Source organism: Eubalaena glacialis, chromosome 8, assembly GCF_028564815.1.
Source record: "Eubalaena glacialis isolate mEubGla1 chromosome 8, mEubGla1.1.hap2.+ XY, whole genome shotgun sequence".
Taxonomy (NCBI): domain Eukaryota; kingdom Metazoa; phylum Chordata; class Mammalia; order Artiodactyla; family Balaenidae; genus Eubalaena; species Eubalaena glacialis.
The window spans coordinates 123416801-123437748 of record NC_083723.1 but is presented as its reverse complement, the minus strand read 5'-3'; the positions used below and the strand labels follow the sequence as shown (position 1 = coordinate 123437748).

Sequence of the window (20948 nt, the reverse complement as noted above, 5' to 3'; positions counted from 1 at the left end):
ACTTGGTTAGGAGGATAATGGGAACAGATGAGAGCTGCTACTTTGGCCAAGGGAGTGTCTGGGTATGTTAAGAAACCCCGTTGAAGTCTGTTGGGGTCTCCAGGGATGGGAGGGCTTCAGAACCAGAGGAACAGACATAATAGGCTAGTCAGCTTGTCCAGAAAAAAAGGCAGTCTCAAGATTTTTTAAGAATGCTTAAGGGCTTACCTGGTGGCGCAGTGGTTAAGAATCTGCCTGCCAATGCAGGGGACACGGGTTCGAGCCCTGGTCCTGGAAGATCCCACATGCTGCGGAGCAACTAAGCCTGTGTGCCACAACTACTGAGCCCGCGAGCCACAACTACTGAAGCCCGCACGCCTAGAGCCCGTGCTCTGCAACAAGAGAAGCCACTGCAATGAGAAGCCCGTGCACCGCAACGAAGAGTAGCCCCCGCTCGCTGCAACTAGAGAAAGCCCGTGCGCAACAGTGAAGACCCAACGGAGCCAAAATAAACTAATTAATTATATAAAAATTTATATATTTAAAAGAACGCTTAAAAATCCCACAGAATACATATTTCTACAAACACCTAAAATTAGGGCCTTATTTTAGATTAAAAACTGCCCTCCTGGTCCTCCAAACCCTAGGCTGTAGCTGGATGTTGGGAACTGGGAAAAGGGGGGCTTGGTGAGCTGGCGATTGCTCAGGCCCACCTTCCCCCACGACAGGTGATGCTCGTCTTCACTCCCTCCCCACCTCTTGATTGGGAAAACCCTCTTCCCCACAGCCTGGACTTGTCACCTTGCTCCTGGTTTCTTTTTTCTTTTTTTTTTAAAATAAATTTATTTATTTATTTATTTATTTTTGGCTGTGTTGGGTCTTCGTTTCTGTGCAAGGGCTTTCTCTAGTTGTGGCAAGCGGGGGCCATTCTTCATCGCGGTGCGCGGGCCTCTCACTGTCGTGGCCTCTCTCGTTGTGGGGCACAGGCTCCAGACGCGCAGGCTCAGTAGTTGTGGCACACGGGCCTAGTTGCTCCGTGGCATGTGGGATCTTCCCAGACCAGGGCTCGAACCCGTGTCCCCTGCACCGGCAGGCAGATTCTCAACCACTGCGCCACCAGGGAAGCCCCAGCTCCTGGTTTCTTTAATCACAGCATTCAAGAACCTGAAATACTCACGCATAGGTGCCAAGTGAGACAACTTTCTCCATGCAACAGCGCCTTTTTCCTCCCTTCGCAACTAACTTCCACAGGGACCCCATGACACCTGCTCTCACGGGGAGCGCCCCGTGTTTCTTGCTCCGCTTCCTGCAGCCCTCCCGCCCGGACTCCCTCCCTGTCAGGCCCTCCCAGCTGTGGTTCCTGCCGCCTCCACCTAGCCTGGGCTCGGGTCTTCTGCCTTCAGCCCAAGCCTCCCTGTAACCGCACGCATTGATTTCTTTCTTCCGTTCCTCCCAACTAAAATCTCCTTTCTCCCCAGTTGAATTGTACCCATCCCACCAGACCAGCTTCACATCCTCACTTATTCCCTGAAGGCTTCTCTGGCCGCTGTAGCCCTAAGTTTTCTCTGAGCCCTCCGTTCCACACGCTTTAGCCCTTTCACTCTTCCCTGATTGTTGCGTGTGAACCAGTCTTGTCTCTCCAGCTGTATTGTAGGGCCCTGGGGGGTGGGGAGGCGCGGTGCACTGGGCTCCTCCTGACGCTCCCCAGCACTCAGCCACCCAGCTCCGGGGTGCTGCCGGAGTGCAGGGCGTGAACCCTGACGGTAATACAATGGGAGGTGATAGTGTGGGGAAGGGGGCTGGCGGGGGGGGGGGCTTCTTACTCAGAGACGGGAAATGCCTGGGGGAGAGGAGGGAGCAATTAGGCTCTTTCTGGATTAACCCAGAGCCCCAGAACGCCTTCTGGGTAGGGTTGGGCCAGGCCCCTCCCCCGCTCCCAGGTGCTGGCCCCCAGCCCCACCTGGCGGGCAGCTGACTTCTTAAAAGTCCACGCAAGGCGCGGGAGGAGGCCACCGGGAGGAGCGGGAAGATGGGCGCTGAGCATGGACAGCCACAGCAGTCTGCGGGCCGGAGGGGCCGGAGTTCTGGAGACAAGAAGTCCAAAAAGCGTAGCCGGCGCAAAGAAACCTACTCAATGTATATCTACAAGGTGCTGAAGCAGGTGAGAGCGGGGAGCTAGCGAGCGCGTGAAGAGTGCTGGCAAAAGAGCCGGGAAAGGGCACTGGATGGAGAGCCCGGGGCGCAGTTTACTTGCGGCACCGAGGCCCCCGAGCGCCTCTGGAGGGGGTGGGCACTTAATCTCGGAGGTCCCCGCAACCGCTCAGTGTCTGTCGTGACCTGTGATGTGCAGGAGGCAGTTCAAACATGCTGCCACCACAGTCCAGAGGCTTACAAGGCTTCTGGACAGACCAGATTATTAAGTGGAACGTTAGGTGGGACATAGTTAAAGGAAGACCACAAAAAAGTGCCGGGCTGAAGGTGACCAGGTGCCAAACATAGGCTGGCACAACGAGAAGTACTAGTTAGTGGTGGCTAGAGTGAGGATACTAGTTACTGGTGGCTAGAGCGTGGAGCGGTGCGTGTGAACTACAGCCTTGGGGAAGCCTTCCAGACGGGCGGCACTCAGTCTTTGTGGGGCTAAGGGGTTGGTCTACCTTACAGTTAAGGAACCCCAGATACATAAAGGCTCAGTGGGGTGACTGAGTCCCATGACCTGACAGCAGCGGACGTCTGGTCCCCCTGGCTCTGGGGGGTTAGGGGTGGGTAAGTCCCACCCCTAACCCACACGTGTGTTCTGCCTCTCCCAGCGCACCTGTGAGAGGGACCTACTCCTGGGACGCTTGCCCTGGCAGGCATTTGGGGGCACTCATGTACCCAACCAGTGTGTCTAGAGGATCCCGGGCAACTTGGCCTCAAACACTCTGCCCTGCTCAGCAGAGCCGGGGCCGGGAGGAGGGAGGGGTGGCTGGGCTGCCTGCCCTCAGCCTCCCCAACCTGCCTGAGCCTCACCCCTTGTTAGATGAGACCGTAGACTGGAGCCTGTCTCCGGTCTGAATCCCCGGGTCTCTGGAATGCCCTCGTGGGGTGGGCCCGGCACCCATGTGGATCGGCCAAAGGGCAGCAGCAGAGAAAACGCCAGTGTCCTGAAGAAAACGGGGGTGGGAGCGGGTGTCAGTGAGCCCGGCAGCTTAGCCTAACTTTTCGGCTCAGAACTCGTGCCGGGAAGGTGGGAGCGGGGCTGGGCTGGGCTGCCGCATGCGTCCCCCGTGCGGTGGGGTGAGCCGCTGTCCCTCCTCTGCAACCCTGAGGGGGACAGGATGTGAAGACAACACGCAGGGGTCAGGCTGAACCCACGCGGTACAGGCTCAGGTTTCCGGCTGTCACGTCCGGGGCACCAGAGGCGGTGGGCAGAGCGGGGTGCTGGGTGAGGAGCCCGGCCTTAGTTCCGTGGCCACCACCGGCTTGACGTGCCTCATCAGGCAGTCACTTACCTCTCATTTACAGAGAAACAAAAATCCGCCTACTCACATTTTAGGACTGTTATGAGGTCCCTACCATTTGTTTTACTAGAGGTCACCTAGTTCAAAAACTTCTGTGACAGAAGAGGAAACAGGCCCGGAGGAAAGTGCCGTAGTACGGTGACTCATGGGACAGCCACAGAAGCCAGGTCTCCTCACTCCCAGTCTGGTGCTGAGATTGTGTCCTATGAGTGTCCTCTCTGGAAAATAATGTGGTCACGATTTACCAAGTTATGTGCACAAGCCCTCTAGGAACTTCTAGGAATGACCTTCATTGTGCTCATACAACTGTTCAAAGACAGATTTATTATAACACAATGTAATAACGAAACCAAACCCCTAAATGTCCATTAAGAGAGGAATGTATAATATAAACTATGATTCGTCCATACTATGGAACACTCTGCAAATGCATTAAATGAAAAAAGAGAGGTAGCATTGCTTATCTCTTGCAGTTGGGAGAAATTTTTTTTTTTTAACTTGGATATAGTAGTAAAAAAATAAATCCCTATTTCCATGTCTCTCGGCCTCTGGAAAGAGGCTGGTAAGGGGGTCTTGCAGTCCCCAGCTTGGGGCTGGGGCTTGGGGCAGAGTCCCCGTGTTAATCGACTGGTCCTGCCGCTTCTCCAGGTGCACCCCGACATCGGCATTTCCTCCAAGGCCATGAGCATCATGAACTCGTTTGTGAATGATGTGTTTGAGCGGCTGGCCGGCGAGGCCGCCCGGCTGGCCCAGTACTCGGGCCGAACCACACTGACGTCCCGGGAAATCCAGACAGCCGTGCGCCTGCTGCTTCCAGGGGAGCTGGCCAAGCACGCCGTGTCCGAGGGCACCAAGGCCGTCACCAAGTACACCAGCTCCAAGTGACCTGGGGCCCAACCTTAATAAAGGGTGAACTGCTCCCTCGTGCTGTGGTGATTTGAAAAAGGGATAGCTGAAGGCAAGGTGTGATGGGGGGCAAGGGTGTCATCACTTTTTTGGCTCCCAAGGTGGAAGAACCCTTATTCAGACCTTTAAAAACTGCTTCCTGGGTGGGCCCCGTGAGGGACATGTGAGTGTACATGTAAATGTACAACCTTCTCATTCTTAGTGAGATGAAGTCCGACTTGGTCTGGGTTAGAATCCTGGGTCTACTGCTGGCTGTTTCCATCATGCCCTCGCTGGGCCTGAAATTCCATGCGTGTTACTCTTGCAGGCCATGGTTTTGTGATGCCGTTTCGGGCACACCATCATTTTTGTCCTGTGCCGGGCACAGGGGCTACACAGGTTTATTCTTCAAGACACAAAAATGAAAGGCCCAAACCAGCTTCTAAATAACCGATTGGGATCTCTAAGATGTTTTTATTTCCCCCTAACGCTTTCTTCCCCTTAACTTCAGAACAAATTGGTGAGAATGTTTTTGAGACTCCTAACTTTTCTTTACCAGCTTTATTTTGAAAAATCTCAAATCCATAGGAAAAAATTGCAAAAACGTACAATGACCACATGTATGTCCTGCACCTAGATTCACCACTTAACATGTGGCCACATTTGCCTTTTCTTTCTCATTCAGCCTCTGAGGCGGTGGGGTGAAGGGGTGGGGTTTAGTGACAGCCCCAAATCCCTTACGTTCCTTTTGTAATTTCAGCTTCTTGTACTGAAAAGCCTCACTGTAATGATGGCTGAAGTGTGGCCCTACATACTTTACACGTGTTTCTTCCCATGTCAAGCCTACCGTGGAGATGCCGAGAGATGAGAACTAATTATCCACACTTTGGTCCCACGGCCAGAAAGGGGCAGGCTCGGGAGACGTGGCCCAGGAAGCTCGGGTCTTCCCCACTCCCGCTGTGTTTCACACCTGGCTACTCAAGGTGTGATTCAGAGGCCAGCAGCATCTGTGACACCGGAGACCTTGTTAGAAATGCAGGATCTTGGCCCCAGCTCAGAGCGCTGAATCGGAACCTGCATTTCGACAAGATCCTCGGGTAATTCATTTGCAGGTGCATCACGCCTGAGAATTCCTCTCCGGCTGCTCTGAGCTGCTGCCTCTCTCCTCCCACTGTCCTTTGCCCCGTGCCTTATATATAAGTGACTTATGACGTATGACTTATTCACAAGTCCCTACTGGACACTGAGCTAAAAGCTCACCCCAGCTGACCAGGGCCAGGCTGCTGCTGTGTTTCGTAATTTCCAAAGAGCGTTCTCATGAGCCGGGAGCAGTGATGGGGAAACCCACAGAGGGCTCATAATGAGCCCCAAACACCACTGAGTCCCACCCACTACTCCTAATGTCATTCTTTACGAGGGTATACCTTACTTGAACCAAGTGAACTACCGTCAGACCCCAGGGAAACAGGCGCGCTTGTGCTCACTTTAAGGGGGAAGAGTGGGGAATTCCCTGGCGGTCCAGTGGTTAGGACTCCGCGCTGTCACGGCGGCCGTGTGCCCGGTACAGTCACATACGAGAGTAAGGAGGCTCGATCTGCATTAAGGAATACAGGGTCTCCAGCTGAGAGGTACAGTTGGAGTAATGCCTTTAGGACTGCTATCCACCCAGAGCCTCCCAGTTTACAGGGTGACCTCAAATGAAGCCCATTCTTTCATTTGACGCTCACAAGGGAGGTAGCCACAGCGGACCCGCACTCTGCCCTGGCCAAGGCTTGCTAACAAGGGAGCCGGTGCCCCCAAGCATGCTGCCTCCAGGACGTCCTCTAAGTGTCCCCCGATCTTGTACCTGCAGCCCCCTCCCCTCGCAACCTTAGAACTTTGGGACAATGGGACAGAACTCTTAAAACTGGGTTATTCTGGCTTTGCGGGGTGGAGTCCGGGTGGAACCCCAGAAGTTCTTTGGATTCCAGGACCAGCTCACCAAGGGCAGTGTGAAGAGTGAGCCCCATGTCTGAGGGGTGAGTGAAGTGATGGGAGAGCAAAGAACAAAGTGCCTCCCTGGCTCTCAGGCTGGGGCTACTGGGCGGGGAGAAGGCCTGGTGGGGAGAGGGACCCCTGTGTGGGCCAGTCCCGGCTGGGCCCCAGACGTTCACACAGCGACCCTGCCCGCCCCTGCCTGTGGTCAGGCTTCCCTTGGACTATTAATTTCGGAACCAGGGCTCTGCTCTGGGGAAGGGACCCTTCCCTACCCTCATCCCTCACCCCCCCTTCCCGCCCACCACCCTAGACCGTTGCAGCATCCCTGGGCTGCACCTTCACCCGGAGGGCACCAGCTGCGGACTCCGACGGGCCTCTTCCTTAGCAGGAGCCCCTAAGGGCCGTGCCCATTCTCCATCCTCCTGGCTTATCCATCAGGAGACTCCCTTCCCCAGGGACCCCAGTCCCTCACTTTCTCTAAGCCTCAGGGGGTGCTCCCTGTAACTACCCTCTCACCCCCCCGAGGGCCCCTCACTTCACTGAACTCCACCCCGGGACCATGCGTAACCTTAACGTCACACCTTCTGGAGCCTCGAGTTCACAGTCCTCAGAAGCCTCTGTGGAGCCCACCTCCCCTACCAGCCGGGCCCCCTCCTCTGGGGCTCAGAGCATCCCTTGCTGGCTACCTCCTCCCCAGAGCTTACCAGCGCCTCTGGGACTCCTCCCACCTCATCTTGCAAGAGCTGCTGGACCAAGAGCAGCCCCTGCTGGAACCCGTGCCCCACCGGGAGCGGCGGTCCTTCCGGTACAGGCTCTCCTCGCTCTACCTGTACTACCTGGGGCTGCTGCGCCGGTTCGACACCCTCTATGACCAGATGGGGCAGCCGCAGAAGCGGCGGCTGCTGGACGGCGTGGCGGGCCGCGTGCTGGAGCTCAAAGACGATCTGGTTCGCGTGGACCTGTGCGAGACCCCCTGCCTGGACCAAGTGCTGCAGGACTTAAAGCTCACCCCCGTGGGCCGGCTGCGGCGAGGACCATGCCCGCGCCGGCTGGGGGCGGGGACACGGGGGGAGGGCTAGCCTTGACCTCCCACTCCTTGTGGAAGCAAGCCACGTCCCAGCCAGCTGGGGGTGGGGGTGACCTTGACCTCCTGCGGACACCCCTGGCATTGGGACATCTGCAAGGGAAGGAGGGCAGGGCAGATCCGAGGATGGGGTATGGGAAGTGCATGTAAGTAGTTGGGGGGTAGCGGGAGAGTCAGGCTGGAGGCTCTGCCTGGCTGGGAGGACCCATGAACGCAGCTGCAGGGGACTGGTGAAGAGAGTCCCCTAGAGGCTTGTCCTCAAAGTGTGGTCGGCGGACCTGCATCACCTAGGAGCTTGTTGGAAAGGCAGAACCTCTGGCTGCACCCCAAACCCACTACAGTATTCTGCACCTGCGTTTTCACAAGACCCCCAGGTGATGTGTGTGCGCCAGCAAGTTCCAGAGCACAGAGCTTCTGCACTGGCCTCCCGTCCGCCCCAAGGTCATGTCTCCAAGTTTCCCCAACTAGCTGCATCAGACTCAGCTGTGGACTTGAAAAAACAAACATTCTCCAGGCCCTGCTGTTCTGCTGTGGTCAGGGCCTAGGAGCCTGCATTTTAAGAGATTCCCAGTTGATTCAGATGCACAGGCAGGATTGGGACCACTGCCCGTTACCCACCGTGATCCTACAGAACTCAACTCTGGCCACATGGTGGGGGTGAGGGAAGAGAGGATGACTCTTGGGGGGATCTGCCCATAGCCTGGACATTTCCCACCCCAGAGCTCTAGGGTGGAAGAAAACAGCCTCAGTGTCTGTGTGTACAGCTGAAAATGGTAAGGGATTGGCCAGATGGTCTGGATTTTTATTCTCATCTCCCTCCCCCATGTTGCCCCAAAGGCAGACCTGGAGGTTCCAATTCCCAAATACTTCCAGCTGGAGTGGTCCAGCGTCCTGAGGGAGCGAGGGCATATGCTGGCAGACCTCCTGTCCAGACTAGAGCCAGTGTTCTCCGAGGAGGTAAGTCAGGGAGAAACCCCCAGGAACAGAGCTGCCACCCATCAGGACACAGAGGCCCTGCCCTGCCCTTTACCCACCTCAGAGAGCTCTCTGGGTAATCCCTGGCCTCCTCATGGCTGCTCTTATGCTGCTTGTAACCTTCCAACACCAAGGTAGAGATAGAGGGACAGGACTTGTGCACCTAGATGCTCTGGGAAAACCATGCCCCCAGGATGTCTTTTGGGGGCTGGTCTCCCAGCTGCCCGCCTGGATGCAAGCCCTCCCTCATTTCCTCCTCCTTTGCTCCTGCTCTGGCCGGAGCTTTCCAGTATTACCCCGGACGGAGGCCGTAATCCTACTGCAAAGGGCCGAGCGGGCCAGGCCAGGCAGGCTTTGAGCCACCTTCATGCGAGAGATTCGGAAAGAGGAGGAGCGAGATCGAAAGATTCGGGAGGAAGTGCGGCCCAGTTTCAGTCAGGACGAAGCAGCGATCATCATACAGAAGGTAACCCCTCGCCGCCCCTGATCCCACCCTCCCCGCACCCAGGAGGAAGGTCAGGGTAGAGTCGCCTCCTCCAGGAAGCCTGCCTGGCTCAGCAATTGATGACAGAAATGCAGGTGCTTGGATTCTGTTGCCCCACGACTAGATATTAAGCTAGAGACCTTCATCAGTCAATAAACATGTATATTATTTGTTTATTATTTATTCTACATCTCTATCCCCAAAAGGACTTGAAGTGGGATACCATAAAAGCCCCCAAAACAGAAAGACCATTAAAATTAGGGGAGAAAGGGAATTCCCTGGCAGTCCGGTGGTTAGGACTCCACGCTCTCACTGCCGAAGGCCCAGGTTCGATCCCTGGTCAGGGAACTAAACTTCCACAAGCTGCACCGCGGCCAAAAAAATTAAAAAATAATAATAATACAAAAATAAAAATTAGGGGAGAAAGATCCATAATAACAGCAGCAGAACAGAGTAGACGATCATTCCAAAAACTTTTAAGACTGTTAAAAATGAGTCACTAAAATGTATCCTGAGCCTCGTGAGGCAAAAGGAAACATGATGAACGAAATCGAGAATGGATGAGGTCCCCGTGTCTTTGGGGTCTGTGCCACCTGGGGTCACCCTTTACGTTAATCACACCCCATCCCACCTGACTACAGAAAATCCAGCTCTGTCTCTAGATTTCCCCGTGCCTTCTTACTGTCCTGGCGGGCGTGCGTGACTCTCCTATGTCACCTGGCAGCCCTGCTGTCTGCCCTGGCGCGGGGGCGTGGCCCCTCTAGCATCCCCCCAAGGTGCTGCTAAGCCGGCTCACTCTGGGTGGTAGTGGTTACCAGCTTGACGAGATTGGAGGCTGCCTAGAAAACTCCAGGGCAGAAAGGGCCCAGGACTGCTGACCTAGGGCTGCTGGATCTTTCTCTCTTAAATCAATCTCCTCTCCCATCTTCTCTCTCAAGTCCCAGTGCCTCAGAAGCATCTGTTTCCTAGTCCAATACAGGAAACTTAGAACTCTTTCCCCCCAAAATGCAAAAGCAAACCAACCAACTAACAAACAACAGCCCTGAGAACACACATCCTCTCCAAATGAGGTAGATTTTTAGGTTATAAATCAGTATGCAGAGAACCCCAGCCTGAGTCCCCTGCATCTGGGTGACTGTACCCAGGTCCGTCTGCCTCACGGATGAGCAGGGGGTCCTCGCCCTCAGGAAGCGCTAAAGCAAGCCTTTGGAGAAGGAAGTTCAGCCCCAAAGCTAGAGCTTCCCTTCCCCCTGAGAGCCAAAGCAAGTCTCTTGTCCCTTTTGTCAGACATCAAGGGTATGGAAACACTGCGTTCCAGGCCCTGGGTTCCCCACTACACCCGTCAGAGGCCCTTAGTTATCGGGGGCCTTTCCTGTGCTAGTCGCAGGAGCAGGAAGACGAAGCGGGACAGGGGCCCGGACGCAGAGCCTGCTCACCGAGACGTTGTCTCAGTGACACTACCGGGGCGAGGCCATGCCCCCCTCTGCCCAGCGCCCACCCTTCACCTCCATGGCACTGGGGTGTCCACGGGTCCGAGAGTGGCCGGCAGCCTGGGAGAGGAGCATTGGGTGAGGAGTCAGGAAACCTGGCCCTGGTCTCGGCTCTGCACCGAACGGCCCTTGGACTTGGGAGAGGCCATGTCCCGGCTGTGGCCTCAGTTTCCTTGTGTCCAAGATGTAGGGGAGCTGCACAGTTCCTACAGCGCCCACGTCTATGTGCCTGGGTGGAATCAAGCATTTATTCCAAATGCTGGGGGGGATTCTGAGAAGTGAGATTAGGGAGGGCTTCTCGGCGAAGCTGGTACTTGAACTCTGATTTGTGCTTCAAAAGATACAGCAGGTTAGAGGGTGGAGGTGAGAAGGAGGGAATTCCGGGGCAGGGGGTGCTGAGGGAGCAAAGCCTTGGAGCTGGACACCTTGGGTGCAGACGGGCCCCACCCCGCTCTGGGCTATCCCTGCTCAGGGGGGCAGTTGCCAGTGAGCTGTCCTCTGGAGGTGCCCTCCCCAGAGCTCTGCCGCCCACATCTCTGCAGAAATGCAGTATGGGGAGTGTCTGGGCCCGTGTATCCCCCCAGGTGTGGAAAGGTTACCAGCAGAGGAAACGCACTCAGCAGGACCGGCGGACGGAGATGCAGTTCATCGTCATGGTGAGTGCCCCCCCCGGCCCTGTACAGCCCCTCCCTGCCCACACCCCCCTCCACTCAGGACTGGGGTGGGCATGAGCGGAGGGGGGCCGGGCTGGGGCCAGTGTCCCTGGTTGAGGGATCCTTCAGGGTTTGGTTGAGGGAGAACCACGAAGCCACTGCCAGGCCACATCCCTTTCCGCCCGTCCCTCTCTAGAGCCCTTTGGAAGGAACTCACACGTGGGGCGGCGCGAGGGATGGTAGCCCAGAGCATCTGGACCCCTGGTCCATGCCCCCAGCTGGCAGGAGAGGCTGCAGTGGGTGGGTCCCGCAGCGGGAGGCGGCCGCAAAGCCAGTGGGAGCCCCGCCAAGGCTCTTGCAGCCTCGGGGAGAAGCACGGGAGGCCGAGTTGGGATGAGGACACACCCCTTTCACACCAGAGTGGGTTCTTTTGGGCCACAGGCTCCCCACTTGCTCTGGGGGCCCCAGACTCGCTTCTCCTCTGCTCTGCAGGCAGGACGGCTGAGTCTGAACACGGTGACGGGAGCGTGAATGCGCGCGCCGGGGAGTGTGGGCGGCAGGGGGGTGCGTGTCCAGGCAGGGTGGACAGACCCCACTCCCTGAACCTCGTCTGTCCTCTGCTCTGTGATGGTCTGCCCCCAGCTAGTCTCTGCTGACTTAGGAGAGCAAGGCCATGATAGGCGTGAGAGTCCTGATGCCTGAGAGGGGGCTTGGCCATGGGCAGAGCCTGCAGAAGCCCGGCGGATAAAGGCTGATGGGGAGGCGAGTGGGCTGGGGGGGCAGAGGAATCGGAGACAAGGGCTGGGATGGCTACTCCAAGGAGGGCGGGCGGCGGCTTAGAAGGAGGGAGGGCCCGGGCGGCAGCTGCGTGGGAGTGGAGGTCCGAGCTCGTTGGGGGGCCGGAGAGCTAGACCCCCTGGAGGCCAGAGCAGGCAGAGGGAGGCCGGGCTCGGGCCTTGGTGGGGCGAGGGCAGGGGGCCATGGCATGGCGGTGGGTGAGGAATGAGCCCGGCCGCCCGGGCCCATCAACAGTGTGAGCTCAGCGTTTTCAGTAATTGTCTCTGCGCAGAGTGATATTTAAAATACATTTGGGAGCCAATGAGGCGGGAAAGTGGCTGCGAGAGCGGCTGCCGGGTGGGGGTGGGGGGTGGGGGGGGGCCGGAGGCTCACAGGGGAGGGTGTGCTGTGGGGAGCGGGCAGGGGGGCCGGCCCGGATGCATCTAGCAAACTCATTATCAGAGTAATTTACGCAGACGAGTTTCAGGCTCCAAACACAATTTCTCCTGCTGCAGGCATGCCCGCTGTTCCGTGTGGGTGTGTACGCGAGGCCTCGCCTGTGCGGGACTGTGTGCCGGGGGCCGGGCCTCCCCACTCCCACCCCTGAGCCCCTCTGTCTCCCCGTCCACGTCCCCAGCTCCCCTCGTCCAGCCAGGCGGAGCACTCGGCCATCACGTCCCAGGCCAGCCTCGGGGAGGATGTCCGGAGACTCCTCCAGACGGAGAAGAAGGAGGAGTTCCAGTCGGCCGTGGTGAAGACCCACGATGCCCTCAGGGAGATGGAGGGGCCCAACATGAAAGAGAAGATGAAGGAGCAAATCCGACAGTGGTTTATCGAGTGCCAGTCAGTGTCTCCAGCCTCAGCTGACCCAGCCCTGAACCCTTCTTTCCCTCCTCACCCCAGTGTTTAGCCCCACTTCTGTTTTGTCCTTTGGTCCAGATTGGATTCTCTTCTCCATCCCCCCCACGCCCCGATACGCTGCTGACACACTTGGTTTAAACCTGGGGCCCCCAGTCTACAGGAACGGCTCCACACATGACTTCCCATTCCCCAGATGGCAGAGAAAATGCCAGAATAAGATGGGAAAAGCATCCAGGGACGCCCCCTGACTAGTCTCCCCTCTCTATTCTGAAACTATCCACTCCTTCCCTCTCTCCCTCTATCTCCCTGGTCCTTCATCTTTCTCCATCCTTCCCTCTATCCATCTATCCATCCATCCACCCACCCTTTCTGCCACCCATCTATCTAACCATTCATCAATCCATTTATCCTTCTGTTCCTCCACCCATCCGTCCACCCATCCATCCACCCATCCATCCATCCATCCATCTGTCCATCCAACTATCCACCCATCCATCCATCTGTCTCTCCAACCATTTTATGTTCATTTAGTGCCCTTACTGGCCGATTCCCTGATTATCCAGATGAGTCTTTAGGTGGATCCTACCTGATCTTTGCAGACAAGACTCCAGAACAGGTACCGTGGAGCTGAGGTTACAGAGAGTGCTGAGCGTAAGCTGAGGGTGGCAGGGGGAGAGGCCACCCTCAGTAGAGGCAGACGTGGTGGAGGAGATGTACGTAGCCAGTGTGATTGCATGGGGAGGAGGGGATACCCAGAAGAAGCTGGAGAAGTCACCCTTAGCCAGCGAGAGGAAACATGTCTGGTGAGAGCACCGTGGCTCCAGCGCCCCCCGTGGGCTGGGAGAGCAGCAGCTCTGAGCAGAGCACTCCCTCAGTCGCACCCCTTTCTTCCTGGACCCCAGTCAAGTGTCTGGACTCTCAGTGCCTGGATCTCACCAGTGACGCTGGGCCTTTGGAGTCCTGGGTCCACCCATAGCTCAGGCCCTTGGTTCTCGTGCTCCTATCAAATCCCCGTGGTCTCCTCTGAAACATCTTCCCTTGTTTGTCACAGGTGAAAATGGAACTGGAGGTGCAGGTCCAGGAGAGCAAAAAAAAGGACCAAAAGAAAAGTAAGGGGAAAGAAAAGGAGAAAAAAGAGAAAACGGAGAAGAAAAGGAAGGGAGAAATGACCAGGAAGGGGGTAAGGCACTGCCTGGGCTCATGGACCAAGTGGGCAGGGACAGAATCGCAGAGAATTCCCAGTGGGAGGCTGGTCTTGGGAGAATCAGGGCCAGAGTTTGTGATGCGTAGAGGTGAGGGGATCAAAGCCAAAGGATGAGGGACTTCCCTGGCAGTCCAGTGGTTAAGACTTCACCTTCCAATTCAGGGGGTGCGGGGTCGATCCCTGGTCGGAGGGCTAAGATCCCACATGCCTCGGGGCCAAAAAACCCAAAACATAAAACAGAAGCAATATTGTACAAACCCAGTAAAGACTTTACAGATGGTCCACATCAAAAGAAATCTTTAGGGCTTCCCTGGTGGTGCAGTGGTTGAGAATCTGCCTGCTAATGCAGGGGACACGGGTTCAAGCCCTGGTCTGGGAAGATCCCACATGCCGCGGAGCAACTAGGCCCATGAGCCACAACTACTGAGCCTGCGCGTCTGGAGCCTGTGCTCCGCAACAAGAGAGGCCGCGATAGTGAGAGGCCCGCGCACCGCGATGAAGAGTGGCCCCCACTTGCCGCAACTAGAGAAAGCCCTCGCACAGAAAGGAAGACCCAACACAGTCAAAAATAAATAAATAAATTAATTAAAATGCTTATTTACATTACAAAATGCCATTAAAAAAATAATAAATAAAATTAAAAAAATAAATAAAAAAATAAAAAATAAAATTAATCACCCTTCCTAATTAGTAAAAAAAAATAAAAAAGAAATCTTTAGGGCTCCCCTGGTGGCACAGTGGTTGAGAATCCGCCTGCCCATGCAGGGGACACGGGTTCGAGCCCTGGTCCGGGAAGATCCCACATGCTGCGGAGCAACCAAGCCCATTCGCCACAACTACTGAGGCTGCGCTCTAGAGCTCGCGAGCCACAACTACTGAGCCCATGTGCCGCATCTACTGAAGCCCACGCGCTCTAGAGCCTGTGCTCCACAACAAGAGAAGCCACCACAATGAGAAGCCCGCACACCGCAAACGAAGAGTAGCCCCCGCTCGCCGCAACTAGAGAAAGCCCGCGCAGCAATGAAGACCTAACACAGCCAAAAATCATAAACAAAAATTAAAAAAAAAAAAAAAAAAAGAAATCTTTAAAAAAAAAAAAAAAAGCCGAAGGATGGTTCTGTTCTAGGAAGCAGATACGATGCTGAGATTGCTGCCCTCCAAATCCATCCCTGTGATTAATGCGGGACACGAGGAGTACACAAGTGAGAGAGGAGGGGCTGGGGAAGAGTGACCAGGCCTGTGGGGTCTTAGGGTGACCTTGGTCCTGGGGAGAGTGGACCTGTGCCATGTGATCATGAGGTGGCAGTGTCGGAGTGTGGGTGTGGAGACCGAGGGGAGAAGGCCAAAGGGGAGAGGGGTGTGAGGTGTGATTCCCCGGGTCGGGGGCATTATGTGTTTGGGTCTGAATCCTGCGGCCACAGGCCTTGGGATCAGGCCTTGGTCTGTGGTCTGGGTGGAAGTGTCAGGCAGCTTGGTGAGGAGAGGTGGACCAGCGTGTGTGTGCGCACGTGTGAGATTATTTGTGCATGTGTGTGTGAGTGCGTGTGTGCACCTGGAACCCTGACACTCCGTTGCACTCCAACCTCTCCACGGTCAGATCTGCGGAAGAACCGGTTTGATAGCCTACATCCCAATCAGAGTTTTGACTCTGAGATCCTCCAGGTGGAGAAGAGGAAGGAAGTGGAGCAAGAGATCCGGATACAGGTGAGCGTCCCTGCGGGCCTCCAGCCACTTCAGGCTCCGTCCGCCCTGTCCTCAAACACCACCACCCGCCTCCCGCCCGCCATCCGCTGCAGCACCCTCTATGCACTGCCTGCCCTGCGCAGTCCGGGCTCCGTCTGGTCCATCTCGGTCCCCATCCTCCTCTGCCTCTCCTTGGTCACCCTTTCTCCCTGGGGTGTGGATGCAACCCTGATGTGAGGGAATGGGAGGGGCTCTGAGCCCAGGGTCACACCCACCAACACTTAAAGGGCTCCCTGAGACGTGCCAGCCCTGTGCCGCGCACCTTGGAAGCATTCACTCACACGATCTTTCCAACAACGCGTGAGGCAGGCCCCATGCTTTTCCTGACATTATATATGAGAAAGCTGAGGCTGAGAGGTCATGAAATTGCTCAAGGTCACACAGACTTTAAAGAGTGGATCTGGGGCTTGAACTGAAAGCTGACCGACTGCATCCTGGGGGCTTCTGCCCACACTGATGCCAGTTGAGAGCAAGGCTCAAGCGTGAGCAGGATGTAGATGAGAGTTGGGATGCAGGGGCTGAGGGTCCCAAAAGAACGACCCCCCTGCCCCGCTGCCTTCACTGGGCTTGTCTGGCTCTTCCCTGAGGCGCCCCTCCACCCCGACTCAGTCCTCACCCTCCCACCTGTCCTCCCCAACCCCTGGTCGCTCCATCACACCCCCTGCTGTCCCCCCAGGTAGATGAGCTGATGCGTCAGGAGCTGAAGAACCTGCGGCTGGCCGTGGACAGGGAGGAGGGGAGACCTTTGAAGCCTCCGAAGGCAAGATGCGGGGCCAGGGGTGGGACAAGGAAGGGCACATGCCAGGGAGGCAAGGAAGAGAAGGCAATTGCCTCTGTGTTTGCTTTCAACCAGAAAAAGATGGGCAAGAAACCTGAGAAGAGGAAGAAAGAAAAAGATCTGACCCCAGACAGGTAGCAGACCCTGCACTTCACCAAGGGTGGTGGAGCGAGCCCTGGCCCAGGACAGATCTGACTTCTGGTCCTGGTTCTGTTGCTGTGTGACCTGGGGAAAGTCACTTAACCTCTCTGATTCCCTGTCCTCATTAACCAAGTACCTACCCTACCAAACTCACGGGATAGCTGTGAGGATAAAATAGAAGCACAAGAAAGTGCTTTGAAAGTGATGATGCAAAACTTACCAGAGGCCACTTTCTACTCACTTCTCTGGTGATGCAAGCCCATTGGTGCTGGCTGCTTTAATGGCCATCCCTCCCAGGAGCATGTACATCTTAAATGTGGTTTCTAGGAAGAGGGCCATGTGTCACCCACACTGGGTTTTTAGAGGGAGGGTCTCAGAGGGCTCTGGTCCTTCTCCACCCCGCTCAACCCCCAGAGCACCCACCTGGGGCAAACTGCCTTCTGGGCCGGTGGGCCGGTGTCGGGCCTTTGGATGCTGGCTGACTACAGGACTTTGGACAGGAGGGCTCCCTACCCCCTCTCCTCATGCCTACAGCACCGCCCCAACCCATCTCTGTGTCCCTTTCCCCCTTCCTCGGGGCACCCCCTGCGCCATCCTCTGCCAGGTCTGTGGACTCCCTGTTTGAAGAGCTCATCATCTTTGGTCTTCTAAAGAAGTGCAAGACAGTGGCTTTGAAAGACTATGTTGGTGAGACCCCTCCCCAGCGCCTGCTCCCGAGGTTAAGGAATGGTGCCCCTGGCCATGGCCTTCCCTGCAGCCGACTGCCACCTCCCCAGTGACCCTTCTCCTCGCGTGCCCTGCCCCAGTGGGTGCCACTCACCAGCGGGCCACCTGTCCCCCAGGTGACTGCCTCTGTCTTGGATCGACTCTGAATTTGGCAAACAAGCTGCCTATGCCTTCCCTGTTTGACATACGACAGAACGTGGCCTTGTATGGGGTTCTGCGGCTTGGTGAGAGGCCCTGGGGAGAGGCAAGAGCCAGTGCCGGGCAGGTGGCTCTCGGGGAGCCTGGGTGCAGGGTAGGGTGGCCGAGGCAGGCGTGTCCAGCCTGGGCTTCCTAATCCCAGTGCCATGAACTCATGTCGGACTCCCCCTGCCTTCCCCGGGCCCCGCTGGAGGTCACACCCCGACTGGGCTGTCCCAGAAGTCATGTGGGCCCTCGACCTGCTGAGGAGCCACATTTCTAGCCCCTCGCTCAATCCCAAGTGACGTCCCATAGTCGGTCCCATTCCCCGAAGACCAGCCCCCCACCCCCTATAAACACCAGAGGCCGGATCTTTCTGAAGTGGTTTGTCACGTGCCCTTTAATTCCATCCCTTCAAAATCCAGGAGTGGAAACAGATGGTACAGGAAGCAGAAGGGACATTGGGAGGAGGCGGAGGGCTTTCTCCTGACACCGCGTGTAGCTCTTGGAATCATGATTGCTACACCGCTGGACTTCCTCCAGGGCGCCCCCCACAGAGGGCACGCCTGGGGCGTTGCCCAGACCCTTGCGAAAGCAGTGCCGCCAGGGCCAGGAGCTCGTCCTGCCCAGCCTGGGGCCTTTGGCCTCACCTGACACGACGTCTCCACCCCTGACCCCCTGCCAGCCCCCTGCCGGCCCCTGTTCCCTCTCTCAGGCTCCCCAGACATACACTCCACGGCCCCCCTCATCCGCTCCATCCTCCTGGTGGGCCCCTCCGGCATGGGGAAGAAGATGCTGGTCAAGGCCTTGTGCACGGAAAGCGGTGCCAACCTTTTCGACCTGTCACCTGGCAACCTGCAGGACAAATATCCCGGCAAGACCGGGGTGCAGACGTTGGTGCATATCGTCTTTAAGGTCTGGGTCCCCGATGGCATTTCTAGTTCTCAGACTGTGACAACAGAGCAGGGTGGGCTCAGGAGGTCACCCAGCTGCCCGGCTGGTGTAGTTTCAGGAGCTGGTGAGGTCTCCCTACCAATCCCTGCTGGGAACTCATGGATTCCTGAAGCCCCAGGGATGGGGGAGGTGAGGGGAAGTGGGGAGAAGAGTAGTTTCTTCTCATGGCAGAGGTAAGGCTGCACACGTAGCCCGCCCCCCCAACCAGCCCGGCGAGGGCAGGGACTCTGCTGTGATGGAGTGATGGGTGTACAAGGGGCTGAGGGGTGGGGTTCGCAGGATGTGGGAAGCGAGGCTGGAGCTCCGAGGTCCGCCATTGCCTGAGGCTGGCCCTGACCCTGGGTTGGACCAGATGGGGAGGTGACCCTTCCCCAGGGACAGCTAATGTCAGGTTTCTATTCTCTGACCTGTCCAGGTGGCTCGGTACCTACAGCCCTCTGTGATCTGGATTGGGAATGCGGAGAAGAATTTCTATAAGCGAGTCCCAAAAGAAGACAAGGAGGTGAGTGAGGGAGGCTGGGCAGAGCCCGTGGGCAGGACAGGCGAGTGTGGGCTTGTTCACGTCACTCCAAACCTCACCTGCCGTGAGGTCTTGGACAAGTCCCCTGTCCTCCTGCTGCCTTATTTCCTTATCCTTAAAGCAGGACTGACAGCCCCTACCGTCTGCCCCCCCAGGGTCCATGTGAGGCGGAGCGTGGGCACATGCTCTGTGAATTAGAAGCCCGTATAATGTCACTGTGTCCCCCCCCACCTCCCCTCCTTCCCCAGAGCAGATGGGCCCCAAGCGAATAAAGAAGGACCTCACCAAGGCCCTGCGACTGCTGAATCCTGGAGACCGCGTGGTGCTGATGGGGACCACTGACTGGCCGCAGGTGGCTGAGATGAAGGGGCTGTGCCGCACCTACGAGCGGATCCTCCTCCTGCCGCGGCCCGATTACGCTTCTCGCTATGGTGAGGCCCTGGGGCTTGGGGACAGGCCAGAGAAGGGGTCGAGGGACCACCCCTGCCAAGGCTCCCCGCTTCTTCCCATCCCCACTGCTCTGAGTCCTCACCTCCACAGCCAGGTGTTCTGGAAGTGTCACTAGATAAGCAGCCCAGCGGTCTGGGTCCTGGCCTGGTTCTGTAGACACGGGCAGGCCACTTAAGTCCTTGGAGTCTCACTTTCCCAGGTTAAGTGGGGAGGCTGATCCTTACCTTCCTGGGAAGAGAGGCGCGGTTGGACGTAGGGCCGCCCTCCAGAAGCACAAGCTCTTTCCAGATACAGACAGAAGCGCCCACTGCCTCTCCCTGCCCTGTGTCCTCCCCCCACGCCCACAGTGCTCTGGAAGCATATGATAGAGTCCCAGGGGATCCAGGTGATCCAGAGCCTGGACATCAGTGCCCTGGCCAAGGTGTCCGATGGCTACACACCTGGCTGCATTCTCCAGGCCATCCAAGCAGTACTGACGGAACGGCGGCTCCTGCAATTGTCCAAGCGGCTCCTGGTGGTCTCAGAGTTCCTGGGGCACCTGGCGAAGCTGGACCCAGTGTACAGGGAGGGGGAGGAGTCCCTGAAGGTGGGGCTTTGGGTGGGGATGGGGTGGGGGGGAGGGGTAGGCGGGGAGGAGGGCTGAGGGCCGGCACCAGTTAAGGAGTCGGTCCTCTGAAGCCCCAGGCCCACAGCCCACTTTGGACCCCTCCCTCCGTTCCCCATGGAGCTCAGCTGGGAAGGGAAGAAGAATCAAGAGAAGAACATGTGGGCAGGGCCGTCTCACCGGGTTTCCTTGACTTGGGGGTGGGGGGGGGTCTGAGAGGGGCACCTGCATATTGGGAGCCCTTGGTTGGTTCCTGCACCAGCAGCTACTCACATCCTCCACCTCTGAATCCGTTCCCACCCCCAGGGATGGCCGTGGAAGCACAGGAGAGAGGGCTGCAGGGCAGGGGAGGAGGGCTCGCCCCTGACAATGGCTGGCACGGTGGCCTAGAGTATTTGGGGAAGAGCAAGGGAAACCACGACTCTAGCAGGATGCAAGGACCCCAGAGGAGAGCTGAGGACACAGACCCGTCAAGAGGGAAGGGCAGGGCCAGGAAGCAGAGCTGAGGGTCAGACCCAGTGCACTTACCTTTCCTCCTCTGCCTCCAAACCAGGACTGGTACTTCAAGACCCCGCTGGGCAAGAAGAGGATGAAACTTATCAAGGACCAAGACGCCACCGAGGAAGCCAGGCTGGCAAAGGAGAAGAGGAAAAGGAAGTGATGCTGAGGCTGGGGTGCCTGAGATTAGCGATGGGACGGGGTGGGATCCCCCAGGCGAAGGGGCCAGGGGCAGAGGTATAAACGGCCGAACGGCGCGGGCACCTGCTGTCTTTGTCCATCTCCGTGCTTCCCGTCCCTGGCTCCGTGCCCCTGCCCGCGCCCAGCCTCCGCCTCGCAACCCCCCTCTCCCGACCTCCCATCCAGACCCCACCTGGGTCTTCACCTCCTGTCATTCTCCTGTCCTGTCTCCCCAGCTCTCATCCTCCTCGAGGTATTTCAGGGAGAAAAACAAGAAAAGAAAGAGAAAGGGAAAGAGGAGAGAGGGG

At 57.2% G+C, this 20948-nt stretch overlaps 2 protein-coding genes across 2 annotated transcripts; both read left to right on the top strand.

Moving 5' to 3' along the window:
* The first annotated feature begins 2008 nt into the window (after positions 1 to 2008).
* LOC133096557 (histone H2B type 2-K1) lies at positions 2009 to 4364 on the top strand. The gene is made up of 2 exons (XM_061198192.1): positions 2009 to 2140; positions 4128 to 4364. The coding sequence occupies exons 1-2, from the start codon at positions 2009 to 2011 to the stop codon at positions 4362 to 4364; spliced, it is 369 nt and encodes a 122-aa protein (XP_061054175.1).
* Positions 4365 to 6371: 2007 nt separating this feature from the next.
* IQCA1L (IQ motif containing with AAA domain 1 like) lies at positions 6372 to 20623 on the top strand. The gene is given in 19 exon segments (XM_061198191.1): positions 6372 to 6382; positions 7039 to 7354; positions 8263 to 8379; positions 8678 to 8866; positions 10959 to 11030; positions 12442 to 12647; positions 13197 to 13281; positions 13717 to 13845; positions 14996 to 15071; positions 15467 to 15573; positions 16289 to 16372; positions 16466 to 16524; positions 17136 to 17218; positions 17374 to 17481; positions 18150 to 18349; positions 18804 to 18890; positions 19162 to 19339; positions 19706 to 19944; positions 20516 to 20623. Coding segments are annotated over 19 exon segments (2454 nt in total).
* The last annotated feature ends 325 nt before the right edge of the window (positions 20624 to 20948 follow it).

Coding starts and splice junctions, on each gene's coding strand:
- LOC133096557 (XM_061198192.1), top strand. CDS start 2,009: ATGGGCGCTGAGCATGGACAGCCACAGCAGTCTGCGGGCCGGAGGGGC. Junction 2,141..4,127: donor TCTACAAGGTGCTGAAGCAG/GTGAGAGCGGGG, acceptor CCGCTTCTCCAG/GTGCACCCCGACATCGGCAT.